Source organism: Pectinophora gossypiella, chromosome 7 (assembly GCF_024362695.1).
Source record: "Pectinophora gossypiella chromosome 7, ilPecGoss1.1, whole genome shotgun sequence".
NCBI classification, from domain to species: Eukaryota; Metazoa; Arthropoda; class Insecta; order Lepidoptera; family Gelechiidae; genus Pectinophora; species Pectinophora gossypiella.
The window spans coordinates 15,304,774-15,319,797 of NC_065410.1; the positions used below are offsets into that span (position 1 = coordinate 15,304,774).

The following is a 15,024-nucleotide window of genomic DNA, read 5'->3' on the forward strand; positions in this document are numbered from 1 at the left end:
GAGCAGTAAACATCTAAAAATAGTTTGTTTTATTGTCACATTAAAAAGACAAGAATATTATGTACCTGCCTAACCTTCAGGAAGTCACAATAAATGATTTGAATTTGAATTTATACCTTAGTCCAAACACTTAAATTGGATTGTTTTAATGTGGCCTTTTTAACCCCCCAGTACTGTACCTAAATGTCCCTACATTCAAATAGTATAAATTATAGTATATTTTCAAAAGTATAGATTTGAATTTTTTATTTTATTTTATTTAGATAACCAACAGCTTATAAAACAGAACATTTAATATAGTATTTAACAAACCAACTTAAGCTACTTAAAGGTTACCCTAGATAGGTTATGCAGATAGAAAAGTACATTGTCATTATGAGCAGACTTGTGTAAACCCTTGATGAAATTAATTAGATTTTCAGCCATCATTAACTTAGCCAATTCTCTTGTTCCATCAGGCGTGTCTAGAGCAAGAAGCGAGGGTAGCAGAGCTTCGTTCCCTGGCAGCCCGAGTGGCCGCGGAGACAGGGTCCCGGGCTCTCCAAGCCGATGCCGACGCCCTCGCCAGGAGGCTGCAGTTAGTAGCTGGTGCAGTCCAGGCGCTAGCTGATCTTGGGGAAGCTAGACAAATGGCCAGAGCTAAAGCGAATAATGCTAAAGAAATGCTTTGTGACATGCGACAGGTAAGAAAGATTCATTATTCATACTATTACAGCACATCTGTATCTCTAAAGGGGTAGAAAAAGGTGTACCTATAATCTTCTTCTATCGTGTAGGTTGTGAAATGAATTACCAACCTCATCAACCCTGGTGTCAGGGTTATTATTGAGCCGCCAAAGGCCCATGACATGGCTCATGTAACGACTACTTACATCAGTAAGTAGTAACCGGGACCAACGGCTTAACGTGCTTTCTGAAGCACGGATCATCATGACCGAACAGTCAGGTGATCAGCCTGTAATGTAAGCATTACTAAGCATTATTCCAACATTCGGTTTTGGTGAGGAGTGCTATGTTATGTTGTTCATAACAACATATTTTTCTTTTAGAAAAAATTACCCTACGTCCATGAGCATTGTCTGTGCCCTTGTTAATCTAAAACCCACCGCAATCGAGGAGTAGATTACAGTACCGCTTCAACAGGACTCACTGACCTAACGGTGTTATGCAACTGATTTGTGAGTGCATTTATGAAACGAGGTCGTAACGGTCAGCCGTGATATATCGATCGGCCTACTTCTATTCCCTGAGGGCAGCTTTGATGACCGGTTTAACGTGACAATCAAAGGTGCTAATTCCTGCAGACGCCATCTGATTTAATTTTAAGTTATACCTATCATTTTCTTATCCGCTGAAAAAGAAAGGGACGGGTAATCGAACACACGTCAATTTTAACCAGAAATCTAAAACAACCGTCTAAAAATTTTACATCAGCCAATAACCCGAAAGAGTTAAGTAGACAGCACGTCAAACGTTAATTACATACCAGCGAGATGCCTATTTTATTAGCCCGGGTTTTCATTCGTTTTAAAATTAACTTGTTGACAATCATCCGTCCCTTTCCTTTTCGGCGGATAAGAAAATGACGGATATAACTTAAAATAAAATTAGGAGGTGTCTGCAGGAATCGGGGCAAATATTTCCAGTTATTGTTAAAAGGATTGCTGAAAGAAAGCACATATGATTGCCATAGGGTTATAAAAATTTACCTACTAAACCAACAAATATTTGCGACCTTTGCTTGTCTCATTGATAAAAGCAGGTATACAACAAGAATATAGCATTTGTAGCGTATTTGAACCTTAGCTTATTATTTTTCTTTTTGCAGGATCTGGCCCCACTACACGAAGACGGTGAAATAGTAGAAGACAAGTTGATTGCCCTTCGTGACAACCTGATTGCTCTCGGCAAGAGCGAGGCTGACATCGCTCCGGCGAGGGCCGAGCTCCCAGACATCGACCGAGACGTTTCAGATGAACATTCCATCGTCCGGATCCTCGAGCTATGGCAAGCCATGTTCAGAGACACCTTCTTACACTACCACCGACTATCCACAGCTCTAGTCAGATCAGGAGACGCAGCCACAGCCCTCAGACTGTGGCATGAGTACCTCCTAGATCTACAGTCATTCTTATCAGGATCAGTCCCTGGTGACTACGAGAACTTGACAGAACACCGTCGCTTGTGTAGAGTACACAGGAATCTCCTTGCCTCTCAGAGGTCTGTGCTGATGAATGAGAACAAGGAGACAAAGAACAGAGACTTAGCTGACAAGTTCGACACGCTGACAAATCTTCACAATGAAACACTTGCAAGAATAGTAGAAAGACACGACGAAGTTTGCAACAGAATTGCCGCTTGGGATGACTACAGAGAAATCTACACGGAACTGTTAAGATGGCTCAAGGAAATGGAGAGAGAGAAGGAAAAGCTGCAACTCAGATACGTACATATTAAAACAATAAACAAAGTACTGGCTAAAATACAGAATCTCTCAGATAAAATACCTGAAGGACGGAAACAGAGTGACAAGCTTCTGGCAAATCTCAAGAAAGTCCTCGACTTCACAGAAGAAGCGTATGGAGCATCAGTGAGGATGGAGTATGCTGGCATCGTGAAGAGGGTCGACAACCTTCAGGCCAGTCTTGACACTTGGCGTGACTTCCTAACTCGAATACTAGCCCTCATCGGCGAATATAGCTCTATATCGGATGACCTACACAAACTATACTCGAAAACACAAGATGAAATTAACACTTACTCTGATGATGAACGTTTATCCCGACCGCAACTCAAAAAGGCGATAGATAAGTACACGGATTTGAGGACGAAGATTGAAAAGACGGAAACGCAGATTGAAGCTCTGAGCGTTATCCAAGAACAACTGAAGGAGTGTCTCAGTCCTCAAGACATCAGAATAGTCAATCAGCGAGTGTGGCAGTTGAGACAGCAACGAGCTGACATCGAACATCAGCTTTCTATCGTCATTCACCGATTACAAGAGCGATTGGAAATCTACACCATCTTTGACTCAAGGCTTACACGGTTCTCCGAATGGATGACTACGGTCGAATCACGTCTCGAAACCTCTAGTCAAAGTAGTGAAGTAAGTGCTCTTGATCCTCAAGATCTGATTAGAAGAATAAACTCAGAAGTTCAAACTGAAACGGCCCTCAAAGAACGTGAATTTGAATGGCTCTCTGGAACGGGAACTGCACTTATTGAACAATCTAAGAAAGATGAAAAGTCTTACAGTAAAAACTCGGCAAAACAGCTGAAGGACGTGCAAGAGCGCTGGTACAGACTACAAGAAACTGGTAAATCCCGTATTGCTAAAATTACCGAATTACTTGTAACAATTACACAACTTGAAGAAAGATTAACAGAAATCAGGTTGCACCTACACACTATCGAATCCAAATTGACTACACAAGTTGTCATAGAATACCTTACAACTAAAGCAGTCGATGAGAAATTCCAAGAGCGCGACGAAATCCACAAGAGCATTGAAACCGAAAGCGGAGAAGTAGGAGAAGCTCTGAACCTTTGCGAGCTCGTTTTCAACGATCCTGATGTTCTCAAAGGCAACTTTGACTTACGCAACCTGCGTACCGGCGTCGACATCATTGAAAAGAAATGGAAAAACATCTGCGATATGTCCGAACAACGTAAAAATGCTCTAAAGGAAATCCGCAAATCTGCCGAATTAGCCAACTCGTTACTACCTAAAGTTGAGAAAAAGCTGGACTCTATTGAAAAGAGAGTGGAAAAGATAGAGACCAGGAAACAGAGAGGCGATCAGGAAGACGAGAGCGTTTCTAAGGCTGTCATTAAAGATCTGGATGCGATAGAAGGGGATGTGAAGCGGCTTGAGGATGCTTATAGCCGTATTGCGTCTTCTAGAGGAATGGAACTTCGTGGTGAAGGAGCGGACTATGCTGCGAGGTTGCGCGCTGCGATCCGTCGCTGGCAGCAACTCCGCGGGCGAGTGGACGCGGCCGGGGCAGACGCTCACCGGCAGTTCATCGCCGCTCATGGGAAAGCCGTCGTTGCGCTGGCAGAAGCTGACGTACGACTGACTCGGGCTCTACACCTCGCTCCTGTACCACTGGACAAGGTGGAAACTTTGGAAGAACTGAACGTAAGTATTTGAGACAACTACTTACATCATTAATATAGAAATATAGTAGGAGATAATGATGACGTTCAAACTAGTTTGATGTTAAGTGACATTTACGAATTCGTATTTCTATAATCCTTGAAGTCAGCGTTCTTTACACCTTCAACTCTTAACGCCTGTCCAATTGTAAGTTTAAAAAGATTAAATTTTAATAAAAAATAAAAACAAATTGATTTGTCTTGTTTAACAGGTAGAGAGTAAATTACAAACATCTAATACCACAATATTCTTAGGCATGCAAACTTAATCTATCTTTTTTCTCTCCAGGGCGTAGAAACCGATCTCCAAGAGTGCGAAGCCCTGGTTGCGGACGCGGACCGGCTAGCAGCAGTTGTGTCTTCTGCACCAGGGGTGTCAGATATGGTGGCGGAATACCGCGCGCTGCTAGCCGATGTGAAGATCAGACTTGACGTCGCCAGGGCAGAGGTCGTTGGAGACGTCGACAGCGCTGTTCAGGTGGGTTGTTGATGCGGTTCTACTGTCTTAAACATAAGGTAGATTTTGGTGTGAAGGTATTTATTTGTAATAACATAATCCAAACCGATGCTGTAAACATAAAAAAAAAATACAAGAACTATTTCCTTTAGTCTTCCAGAGCTCTAATATTTAAAAACTATATGAGAGTAATAGAAATCAAAATATATTTTTCTAGGTGGACACTCTTAAATGGGAAACCGATGCAGCTCTCCAAGTAGATACATTAACATCCAAAGAAACTTACCGAGTAGAACTCGCATCAGCCGTTAAAGAAGCATCGGAATCTCTCGAGGCGTTACGAACTGCCTTGGTTCAACAACCTAAAGAAAACGCCAGCGGAGACGAACTAGCTACGGCGGCGAAAGAAATCGCCAAAGCTGGTGCGAAGCCTGGGCAAACTCTGGAGTTGGCCAAACATTTGTCCGAACTTCTCTTGACGGAGTGTGATGCAACAGAAGAAGAAGCTATGCTGAAAGAAGTGGAGTCACTCTCTCTAAGATACGAAGACCTTCTGGCTCAAGCCAAGAAGAGAGAACTACAGATCAACAATTTAAGGTTAGTGTACAGTGTTGTTGTTGTCCTCGTAAAGAGCAAGTATTCGTTGGAATATATACCTTTTTGAATGAGCGTTTTGAACTTTATATTGATTTATTTTGGGACAAATGTTGTTTGTGTTGTAAATATGAAGTTCTTTCGCAAGTTTAATCTAAAAAAACTACCAATGAAGCTACAAATATGATTTCTAAAATGTTACGAATACTTGCTCCAAACAGTTCGATGTTTTAATGTAGCACTAGCACTGATTTGCATTTGGTGATGGGGCTTCATGTAAGCAGTGCATACAATGACGTCATCGACGTCCGTCTCTCTCGCACGTCCTTACTGATGACGTCACAAACTTTAATGCAACTGATTTTAAAGAAGTTTCTTTATTTCCTTTTTATTGATTGGACCGATTATTCAAAATTATATCTGTTCCTGATTTTATGCCGTGGAGTGCTCGACTAGTAATAAATGTTTAGATTCGTGTTACCAAAACAACTACAGTTCTAAATTAAATATAATAAATTCCAATTGAAAAATAAAGCTACAGCAGTGTTACGAGATGCGAAAATACCGTGTTTTATTTTATTTCGTTGACATAGGGCATTTACTTTAATACGTGCATAAACTTCATTTGAATATTTCCGTTACATTTTTTTTTAATATTTTTGAATTAAGAATCTATTTTATTACTAGTCCTGGGAAGAGTGTATAACGGCTTGCTAACCCGGCATGCTCTAAACACTTGCCTTCTGTCCTATAGGTTGCCCCACTCTGCATCGTACGCGCTCACGTGCGAACAGTGAGTACTGCTTTCTAATTTATTACCACTACACGATAATTATTGTTATAATACTGTGGTCTTCTGCTGCACTTAAAAAAAACTTAAGCCAAGTAGTTAATGCAATTTGTTGTAAACCTAGAATTAAAATTAGTTAAAAAAAAGTTTTAAAAAAATAAGAAAAAAAAAGCGGTTTGCACAGATCCAGGTAAATAGCTAAAAACTCATAGAAAGACGTAAAAAAACATTATTAAGTATGCGTAAGAAGAACATGTGTGATAGATTATCTTCTAAATAACGATTTGTTTTAACATAGCAGTCCCTGTATCTCCGAAGGGGTAGGCATAGGTGTGTGTATATATACACCCACTCTTCGCTTATGTCTCGCGGGCCAGCCCTTGATATTAACCAGGCACAATCCTAAAAACCACGTGACATCAATTATCTGCCATTTGCTATTTAGTACTTCACTTAAACTACCTTGAACTCTCTGTGCTAACTTCTCAACCGATCATTCATATATCGTAAAACATACATACATTTTAAGTGCCGCAGAATACCACATGCATGTTGATTGTGTAGACACAAAATCCGTAGTTAGTGCACTTGTATGGAACATATTATAATTATGCACCTGTATCATATATTTGCACCGCATTTGATAAACACTGAAACACCTGTGTATATACAGCTTTATATTACATAGTCGATAGTATTATTCTGATTTCATTTCGTGATTATTTTAACTTAGACTTTTACACGAAAATAATTATATTATTTATAGAAATTAATAGAAAAAAATATTGCGTATTTATTTATCTAGTCTATTTCTAGTCATTTTGTAAATATAATTAATTTTGATTCAGTATTTTTATTTTTCATTTTAGTAATCTCGATTGTAGTTACAAGTAGGAAGATTATTATGTTGATAGATCTCATTTTATTTAGATTAAGCTCAGTAAATGGGTGTGGTTTGCTTACAGTTTCATTGTAAACCAAGATACACCTATTCATCATTTAAATTAGAACTAGAAGAATCACAATTCACTTTCACCTTTTGAACCGCCAGCCAGATATAACCTTCGCTCTTTTACAAAAAATAATCACTGTTTTATATACCTATATAGGTAAATCATTCATGACCGGTTGTTTTTGAAATCATGTTTGAATCATAAATGTGTATCACATGTTCAACGGTGAAGGGAAAACATCTTGAGGAACACATTCCCGAGAAATTCGTTTCGGAGGTATGTGACCTAACCTAACCTGCATTGGGCTAGTTTTCCCTTCGCGGGTTGGAAGGTCAGACAGGCAGTCGCTTCTGTAAAAAAACGGACCTATCAAATCTTTAGGTTACGTAAGCGCATCCTGTGAAAACGAGTTAACGCTACGGGGGCAAAGCATGTTCGTTCCCAGGCTACAAACTTTCTAAACATCCAAATCCTAACCTCCAACAGTGAATCTGGCCGTCTCACGTGCCCGTTATGCTCTGAGCGCAACTGGAAGCAACTGGATAACGACCTGTGGCGGCTGGAACAGTGGCTGCAGTTCGCTGAGGCCACCGAAGACGCCCGGACCGATCCTCCTGAACAGTACGATGCTCTTGAGGACGCTATACAGGTGAGTTGATTGCAGGACTCTTCAAAGCTCTGGACAGCAGTATTCTGAATAATGGTTTTTGGAAAATACACAAATCTGCTACTCAATGTTATGATTAGGTCCAGACGGATGAAAAATCATCCTTCTCAATCAATACACACTCAGGCACATCAAGCCCAATCGTATTTTAGTTCCACAATCTTGTCCACGACAGTTATGGAGGATTGAACGCAGTACGATGTATGCTTCTTCCTAAGCCAATATCCATCCATTATTCTTTGACACAGAACTGCAACATTCTTTTTACTATTCAAAAATTTCCCTTCCTCAGGACCACCGCGAATTCCTCCTAGACCTGGACTCTCACAAATCCATCGTGGTGTCCCTCAACGTGGTAGGCTCGCATGTGGCGGCTCACGCTAGTTCAGCCGCTGACGCGGAGCGAGTGCGCACGCGCCTGGCGGCGGCCAACCGCCGCTGGGACGTCACGTGTGAGAAGGCCGGCGTGTGGCAGAAACGGCTGCAGCGCGCGCTCGTGCATAACCAACAGTTCCATGATATTGGTGAGTTTGGAGTTACTGTTACATGTTATCCGTTTTCTGGTTTCTTAGATTTATTGGAGTTTTCGAATTAGGTATAGTTTCCGACACCCCATTCAATGAATATCTTCTGTCCTCTCGGCTCTGGATCCATAGCCTCGAAGAGAGGTCCACATAAACTTCCACGGAGTGCTAGAGGTCGAGGGCACTGCACTATTCGTGACCAGGTTTGCTCTCTGCACTGATTACGTTGAAATTAAGACAACGGAACGAATACTTACAATGCTTTTCCCCACCAGTGGTCGAGTTAGTGTCCCGCCTGGCATCCGCCGAACGCGGCGTGAGGTCCCGCGAGCCGCTACGACTGACCCGCCCACCTGCAGAACTGCAGCGGGACTTCCGACGCTTCTCAGAGCTACGAGACGAGTTATCACGCGCAGAACCCCGTGTCCTTGCTCTGCATGAGGCCGCACAGTTGCTGAAGACCGGTGACGCGCCGCAACACGCTGATGATATCTGTCGCAGGTATGTAGAATATTCTAGAATCTAAAAGTTACGACTGTAAATTGACTCTAGCGAAGCTACGCCAAGAGTTATCTCGTAAGCACCTCGCGTTCTAGCGCTGCACGAAACAGCACAGTTGTTGAAGCGCACAAGTTGTCTCGCACCAATTCTGGCGGACACAGTTTTTTTTTTAATTCGACAAGATCTTAAAATAATGCCGTCCTTCATTTACAATAAGTATAAGAAAGAAAGCTAGATTTACTAGAACTGTCAAATTCAAATAAAATTTTATTTGTGTCTGCCAGGAGGCCCAGGAGCCGTAGAAGCCTACATTACGCGTCGAGCGCTATATTTGAACCAATAAAATTTGTATATTTATCCTGTCGCCGATTGCGTTCGTTCATCACGCGATATGCCAGTTCTATGCTACGAGTACTATATCAGCGAATTTCTTTTCTTTTTTTCAATTAGTGCATTAATAAAAAATATGATATTGTAAAGTGAGCCATATGTGTCCCCTCAGACTGGGCGAGCTGCGCCTGCGGCTGCAGTCGCTGCGCAAACTGTCGGGCGTGTACGCGCTGAAGCTGGGCGCCGCTCTGGCGCGCTCCCCCGCGCGGGGCTCCGCCCTCGCCGCCATGGCCGCCGCCGCCGCGCCGCAGGTGTGTACCCAGCCTTATACTACATCCACATCCGCCCTATAGCCTTTAGCCACACTGACGTCATGTTATTTGTCTCAATTCAAATTAGTCTATTACAGAATATGTACAGTCATGTCCGTTACTCTAATTAATAAAGAGTTTTACATAATTCTGAAAATATCAAAATATATATTTTATAATTACCTAGATTAATATGGTTGAGTATACTGGGTGTTAGTGACATCGTAACGAATACTGAGAGGGATGATTCAGACCATGATTCTGAGTTAATATCTAGTGGAATTTTCCGTCGCAAAATTCATGAAATTTTGAGTTTTGTTTTTAATTACTTTCAATTCCATATTGTGATTTTAGCTGCATAGAACCCAAATTTCAATAAAAAAAACAATAATGACAAATTATCGAAAATTTTCGATGTAATGGAGACATCAGCTGCTCGAACGGGTCAACGGCCACACGCACCGCGCCGCGCGCCCCGCTCCGCACGCCCCGCTCCGCGCGCCCCGCGCCGCACGCCGGCGGCGCGGCGGCGGCGCGGCCTACAAAGTAGGCACTACGAACCGATCCTATTTCTTTCTCTGTCTATCGTAAATTATAAATTTATTTTATTCTTATTCTTAAATGGACGGATAATCAACAGGCATAAAATTTATGGAATACACGTCAATTTTAAGCAGAAATCTAAAACAACCGACAGAATTAAGTTACCAGCGAGATACCTTTTTGATTCGACCGGGTTATTCATTCATTTACTCATAGGAATCAGGGCCATTATCTACCTAAAACAGTTGAAACAGTAAATAATTGTATTTGTTGTCATTAGAATAACTAACAACCAACTAACACAACCACCACAGATTAGGTAATTAGTTACCTACTATGTCAACCATCCACCAACTTAGTATGTAAGTACCTACGCAAAACCTCGCTACACAAAAATCGAGCGAGATCGCGTCTAGAATTGGGCGGACACTCCGCCAGAGTGTTGCCTATCGATATTCTATCGATACCTAGTTAAAAAAAAAACAATAGTAGGTACCTATCGATAGATCTTTCAGATCAATACCCATTATTGTTACAAAGCAAGACCTATCGGTACTATCGCTAGTATCGATCTAAATGTACTATCACTACTTTCGATAGTTTAGACAATTTTCAAGTTCAACAATTGATAATCTACCTATCGATAGTTCGGCAACTCCGCCGCGTAGGCAATGTCGGCATGTTCAAAGAAAAAAATTGTCCGAGAGGAGTGATCTTATTTTTCTTGTTACATGTTGGTACCGTACCGAGGTACTAAGTACTAAGTTATTCGTGGTTTTAAATCTCATAGTTAAATCATCAGTAAAGAACTAATTAAACCTATCCTGTTCTGTGTACAATATTCATAACGGCTACGTGCTTACATAAGTACCTAGTAGACGGGAGCAACGACTTAACGTACCTTCCGAAGCACGGATCATTTTACTTTCGGACAATCAGGTGATCAGCCTGTAACGTCGCAACCAAAGGCCTTATAAACAGATTTTTGTGATATGTCCCCACCGGAATACGAACCCGGACCCTCCGCATCCCATCGCTCAACCACTGGACCACATAGGCCAAGAAGGTTCTAAGACATAATTAAAGGATCCTGGGACGCAAGACCTCCGAGTTAGGGCTTGTTTGATCTGTCTTGATGGATACTCGGACGTGAATAGCCTCACGGATCAAGGGCAACGCACGCCAATAAAGTAGGCATTACGAACAGATACTAGGTATTTCTTTGAGTTGATAGGTATCAAGTGAAGTTTCCTGTCGCCAAATTCATAAAAAAATTAGATTTTTTTCAGTCCCATATTGTGTTTTAAGCTGCATAGAACGCACATTTAAAATAAACAAATAAAAATTACTAATTATTAAATTTTATCAATGTCATCAATAATACTAATAACGTATCTACAACTTCAGCTATGCGCAGGTGAATAGCCGGCGCACGGGTCAAGGGCAACGCTCGCCAATAAAGTAGGCATACGAACAGATACTATTTCTTTCTCTGTCACTTGCACCATAAACATACTTCTCTCTCTCTCTCTAGTCGTCGGCTCGACTCGGCCGCGGCCGGTGCGCGGCGCCTTTGATGCTTTGCGCTAACGCCGCCGCCGCGCGCGCGCTTCCGTCCGCTCAGTCGAATACTAAGCTTGACCCGAATCGCGTGATGTTTTTCGAGGATATTTTTTTCGTGTTTGTGAGTGTTTGTTTCATTCTGTAAATGAGTAGTGTCGACTATGATGATAGATCATAGACCATTTACTGCGCAAAAGTATGGAAGATTGTTGATGTTTATTAAAGAGCAAGGTGTTGTGTTTGTGAGTGCGTGTGATACCTACCTACCGCGGAGGAAACGCGATGTTGCATACCTACGTGACGTGACATGTTCTAGGGTACCTACCTAGGTACTTCATCCGAAGGAATAACAATTAAGGTAAGGCAAGAGTAGGGTTTTTATTGTTAATAAGTTAGGAACGTTTTAATAACTGGTAGGTAGGTACCGTGCGTGAAAAATCGTGGCAGTAGGTGTTCTACTTCAACAAACAACATTTTTAAACGTTGAACCACTAAGCATCTAAATACAAGAGAATGAAAACTCCTACCTAGATATCAACATCGTATCACGCACGCGTAACGTAGCCGCGCGTAAGTTTAGCGTCTGTGTGGCGCGTTGTTCGACTTACATTGCGGCACAGTAAAAATTGAAAATCTTAATTAAACATTTGCGACAAGAAAAACACCCACCATCGTTTTTAGTACAATAAAATAGGCGTTCCATTTTTTTTTTCGTTACGATGTCACTAACACCCTGTATACGATATGTTTGAGTACGAGATTAATGTGGAATTTTAATTTTATAGGGGTATTTATAAAACTCAATATTGCCCTATCTCTTTCGCCTAGTGTATTCTTGGCCGAATGAAGTATTGAAATTAGAAAAAGTACATTAGGGAAAGATAGTTTGAAACAAAATAATGGTCTATTCTCAAAAAAAAACAGTTATTTCTATGTTGCCCTTGCTTACCACTGCTTACCCCTACACCCAGCACAACCAAAGCCAGATAAACCACAAGCTTTTTTGATTATTTAGCCCCGAATTGGCGAACCGAAATATACAAATAAGTATTCCAAAAATAACCAAATACATAATGAACGAATCCAAACGAGTTGATATCAAAATTATTAGTTGTATTTTGAATAACCGTCGAAATGCAAACACTGAGTTGTACTTTTAAATAACATTTTTTTATATAAGTAAAAAGAGAAATATGCTTCTGATATGCATCAAGTTATTGCCAGTATTGTAAATTGCTACTAAAAGCTCGAAGTCTCTTATTTATAATGAAAAAGTTGACTCTGTTTAAACCAAGTCGACAATGGTGTTAATTCCAGTAGACAACATCTAATTTTAAGTTATACCTGTTATTTTATTATCCGCCGAAAAAGAAAGGGACAGATGATTGACAGGCATAAAACTTATGGAACACGTCAATTTTAGGCAAAAATTTAAAGAACTCTTACAAAATTTTACATTGGCTTATAACCCGAAGGAGTTGACAGCACACGTCAAACGGGTTGCATACTATCGAGATGCATATTCGATTCGGTTTATTCATTCATTCACTCATTCATTTTAAAATGAACAGCTGTCAATCCATCGTCCCTTTAATTTTTGGAGGATACGAATATGACAGATGTAACTTAAAATTAAGAGGTTCTGCAGGAATCAGGACCAATTTTAAAATTATTTTAATTTTAAAAGTGTTTGCGAGTCGACCCCTACCCTGTGATACCACAGTAGTTGCTTTGCACCGTATTTTGACGTATTTTATTCCTCCCCTAGCTTTTGGAGGAAGAGGAAGAACAGATATCAACGCTCAATCTACCACCCCTGGATGAAAATGAGTAAGTAGACACTGCGTATTACAACTGTAGTTTTGGGCCTAACACCTTCTTAATTTGCCTTTATTTTAATATTCCTATTTAGAGCTTTACTACACTAGTATGAAAATATTTACTTATTAAGTTTTAAAATAAAATAATTTAACTACATTTTATGACAAAATGCTTATTCTTTGTTCTTTACGAGTACCAGAAAATGCAACAGTTTTGTCCAAGGAACCTCTAACTATTTTCTTTTTATCAATCAATCGTCCGTTTTATATTCACTTAATTTGCATGTCTTTTTTGCCTCTCAAAAGGCTCTTTAAACTTTTCTCATACAACTTTGGACGCGTTTTTTACGAATTCGCCTCGTGCGAAAAGTATTATGGCGTGCACTTGACGCGAGTTGGTCGTCATAGACTAACGTTCGAACGTGTACGCACGAATCAAATTCGTATAAAACGCGTCCAAACTTCGCCCGATCTTAGAGGACTTACTTTAACCTGTGATTTCGTCCACAGCGTGGTCGTAAGTGAAGAAGAAGACCAGGACCTGTCTCGCGTGCAGCGCGGGCTGCGCTTCGTGTGCCGCGTGGCGCGCGCGTCGCTGCCGTTCCAGGCGCTGCTGCTGCTGCTGCTGGGCGCCGCCGCCCTCGCGCCGCACGCCAGCTCCGACTGCAGGGCCCCCGGCCTGGCCCTCGAGCCTGTCCTCAGATACCCCGAAGGCCCCCCGCCGCTCTGATCACGAAAACGAAACTAAAAGGAATCCCAGCCTCCCCTCTGGGCTGTTGATTCCACTTAAAAATCACCGTCCCTTCCATCTTCAAAAACGACAGTGCCAACCATTCGCAGCGAGAAAATTGCCGTTTCGAGCACTGGCGACGTTTAATGGCGACGCCAGTGCTTGGCCCGGCGAAAGAAAGTGCCAGTGCTTGGCACTGTCGTTTGTTCCGATGCCAGGGAGGGTGGTGACTCGCTTTTGACGTAAGCGGCGCTCTCGCCACTGCTTTTGCTCAAAACGCGGTGTCCGAGCGCGCGATTGACATTCCAATATGGTGCTACGCCACCGCCCGCCGCGAACAAATGTAAATATCCCCATTTTGTATATTTGTTACGGTTAAAAGACACGACGCGGCGGGCGGCTCGAACGATACGCGCCAACAAACGAAATATAAATTATATATATTTTTATTTATTATTTATACGATGATGTATTTAAGGCGCCGCACAAATCATATAAGACGGCTTTCAATTCGCATTCACGCATTGTTACTTAACTGTTAGATAGTAAGGACTGTTTACAATGATGTCAAATAAAGCCTTTGCATTGATTATGTTACTTCGTTTTATTTACATTTAGATTACATGTCCTAAAAATATAAAACACGACATACTACTTATCTCTTCACTAAATTCAAATTGTCTCCTTGAATAAACCATTATCTGAAATAAGCACAAATATTGACTATGAGAAAGTTCAGTTTAACAAATCAAGAGTATGAGTTATTAATGAAATCATATTATGTATTATAATTATAATCAAAAAGTCAAAATTAAAGTCCATTGATCAAACCAACGAGACGAGCGGAGAGTGACAGAGCGTCTTTTCTCTCACTTTTTCCCACATTGAAATCACTCGATTCCGCATATATCCGCTGGAAACCCGTCCTTAATGAACTTCGCCAACTCAAGCAGACAAAGGCTAGTCCACGTAAAAAAGCTCCTTCAAGTTCTAATAATAAGCGGACTGTATTAAATTCAAATTCAACAATATTTTTATTCAGTAGGTAACACAGTTACACTTTGAATCGTCATTTTTTACATA

At 41.1% G+C, this 15,024-nt stretch overlaps 2 protein-coding genes across 8 annotated transcripts in view; one reads left to right on the forward strand and one right to left on the reverse strand.

Moving 5' to 3' along the window:
• Positions 1 to 14,533, forward strand: part of LOC126368355 (muscle-specific protein 300 kDa) — a 200,724-nt gene extending 186,191 nt beyond the window's left edge. For 6 of the 7 annotated variants that reach the window (XM_050012271.1, XM_050012270.1, XM_050012269.1 and 3 more), the window contains 11 exons: positions 459 to 683; positions 1,829 to 4,141; positions 4,448 to 4,636; positions 4,833 to 5,212; positions 5,964 to 6,002; positions 7,439 to 7,601; positions 7,912 to 8,143; positions 8,419 to 8,644; positions 9,147 to 9,285; positions 13,160 to 13,221; positions 13,722 to 14,533. In XM_050012271.1, coding sequence (XP_049868228.1) covers positions 459 to 683; positions 1,829 to 4,141; positions 4,448 to 4,636; positions 4,833 to 5,212; positions 5,964 to 6,002; positions 7,439 to 7,601; positions 7,912 to 8,143; positions 8,419 to 8,644; positions 9,147 to 9,285; positions 13,160 to 13,221; positions 13,722 to 13,941 — 4,188 coding nt within the window. In that variant the 3' untranslated portion in view covers positions 13,942 to 14,533. The remainder of the gene's footprint in view (positions 1 to 458; positions 684 to 1,828; positions 4,142 to 4,447; positions 4,637 to 4,832; positions 5,213 to 5,963; positions 6,003 to 7,438; positions 7,602 to 7,911; positions 8,144 to 8,418; positions 8,645 to 9,146; positions 9,286 to 13,159; positions 13,222 to 13,721) is intronic. The other variant, XM_050012272.1, reaches the window with a different exon arrangement.
• Positions 1 to 15,024, reverse strand: part of LOC126368383 (neutral ceramidase) — a 354,827-nt gene that overhangs the window by 76,628 nt on the left and 263,175 nt on the right. The gene's annotated exons all lie outside the window — the stretch shown is intronic.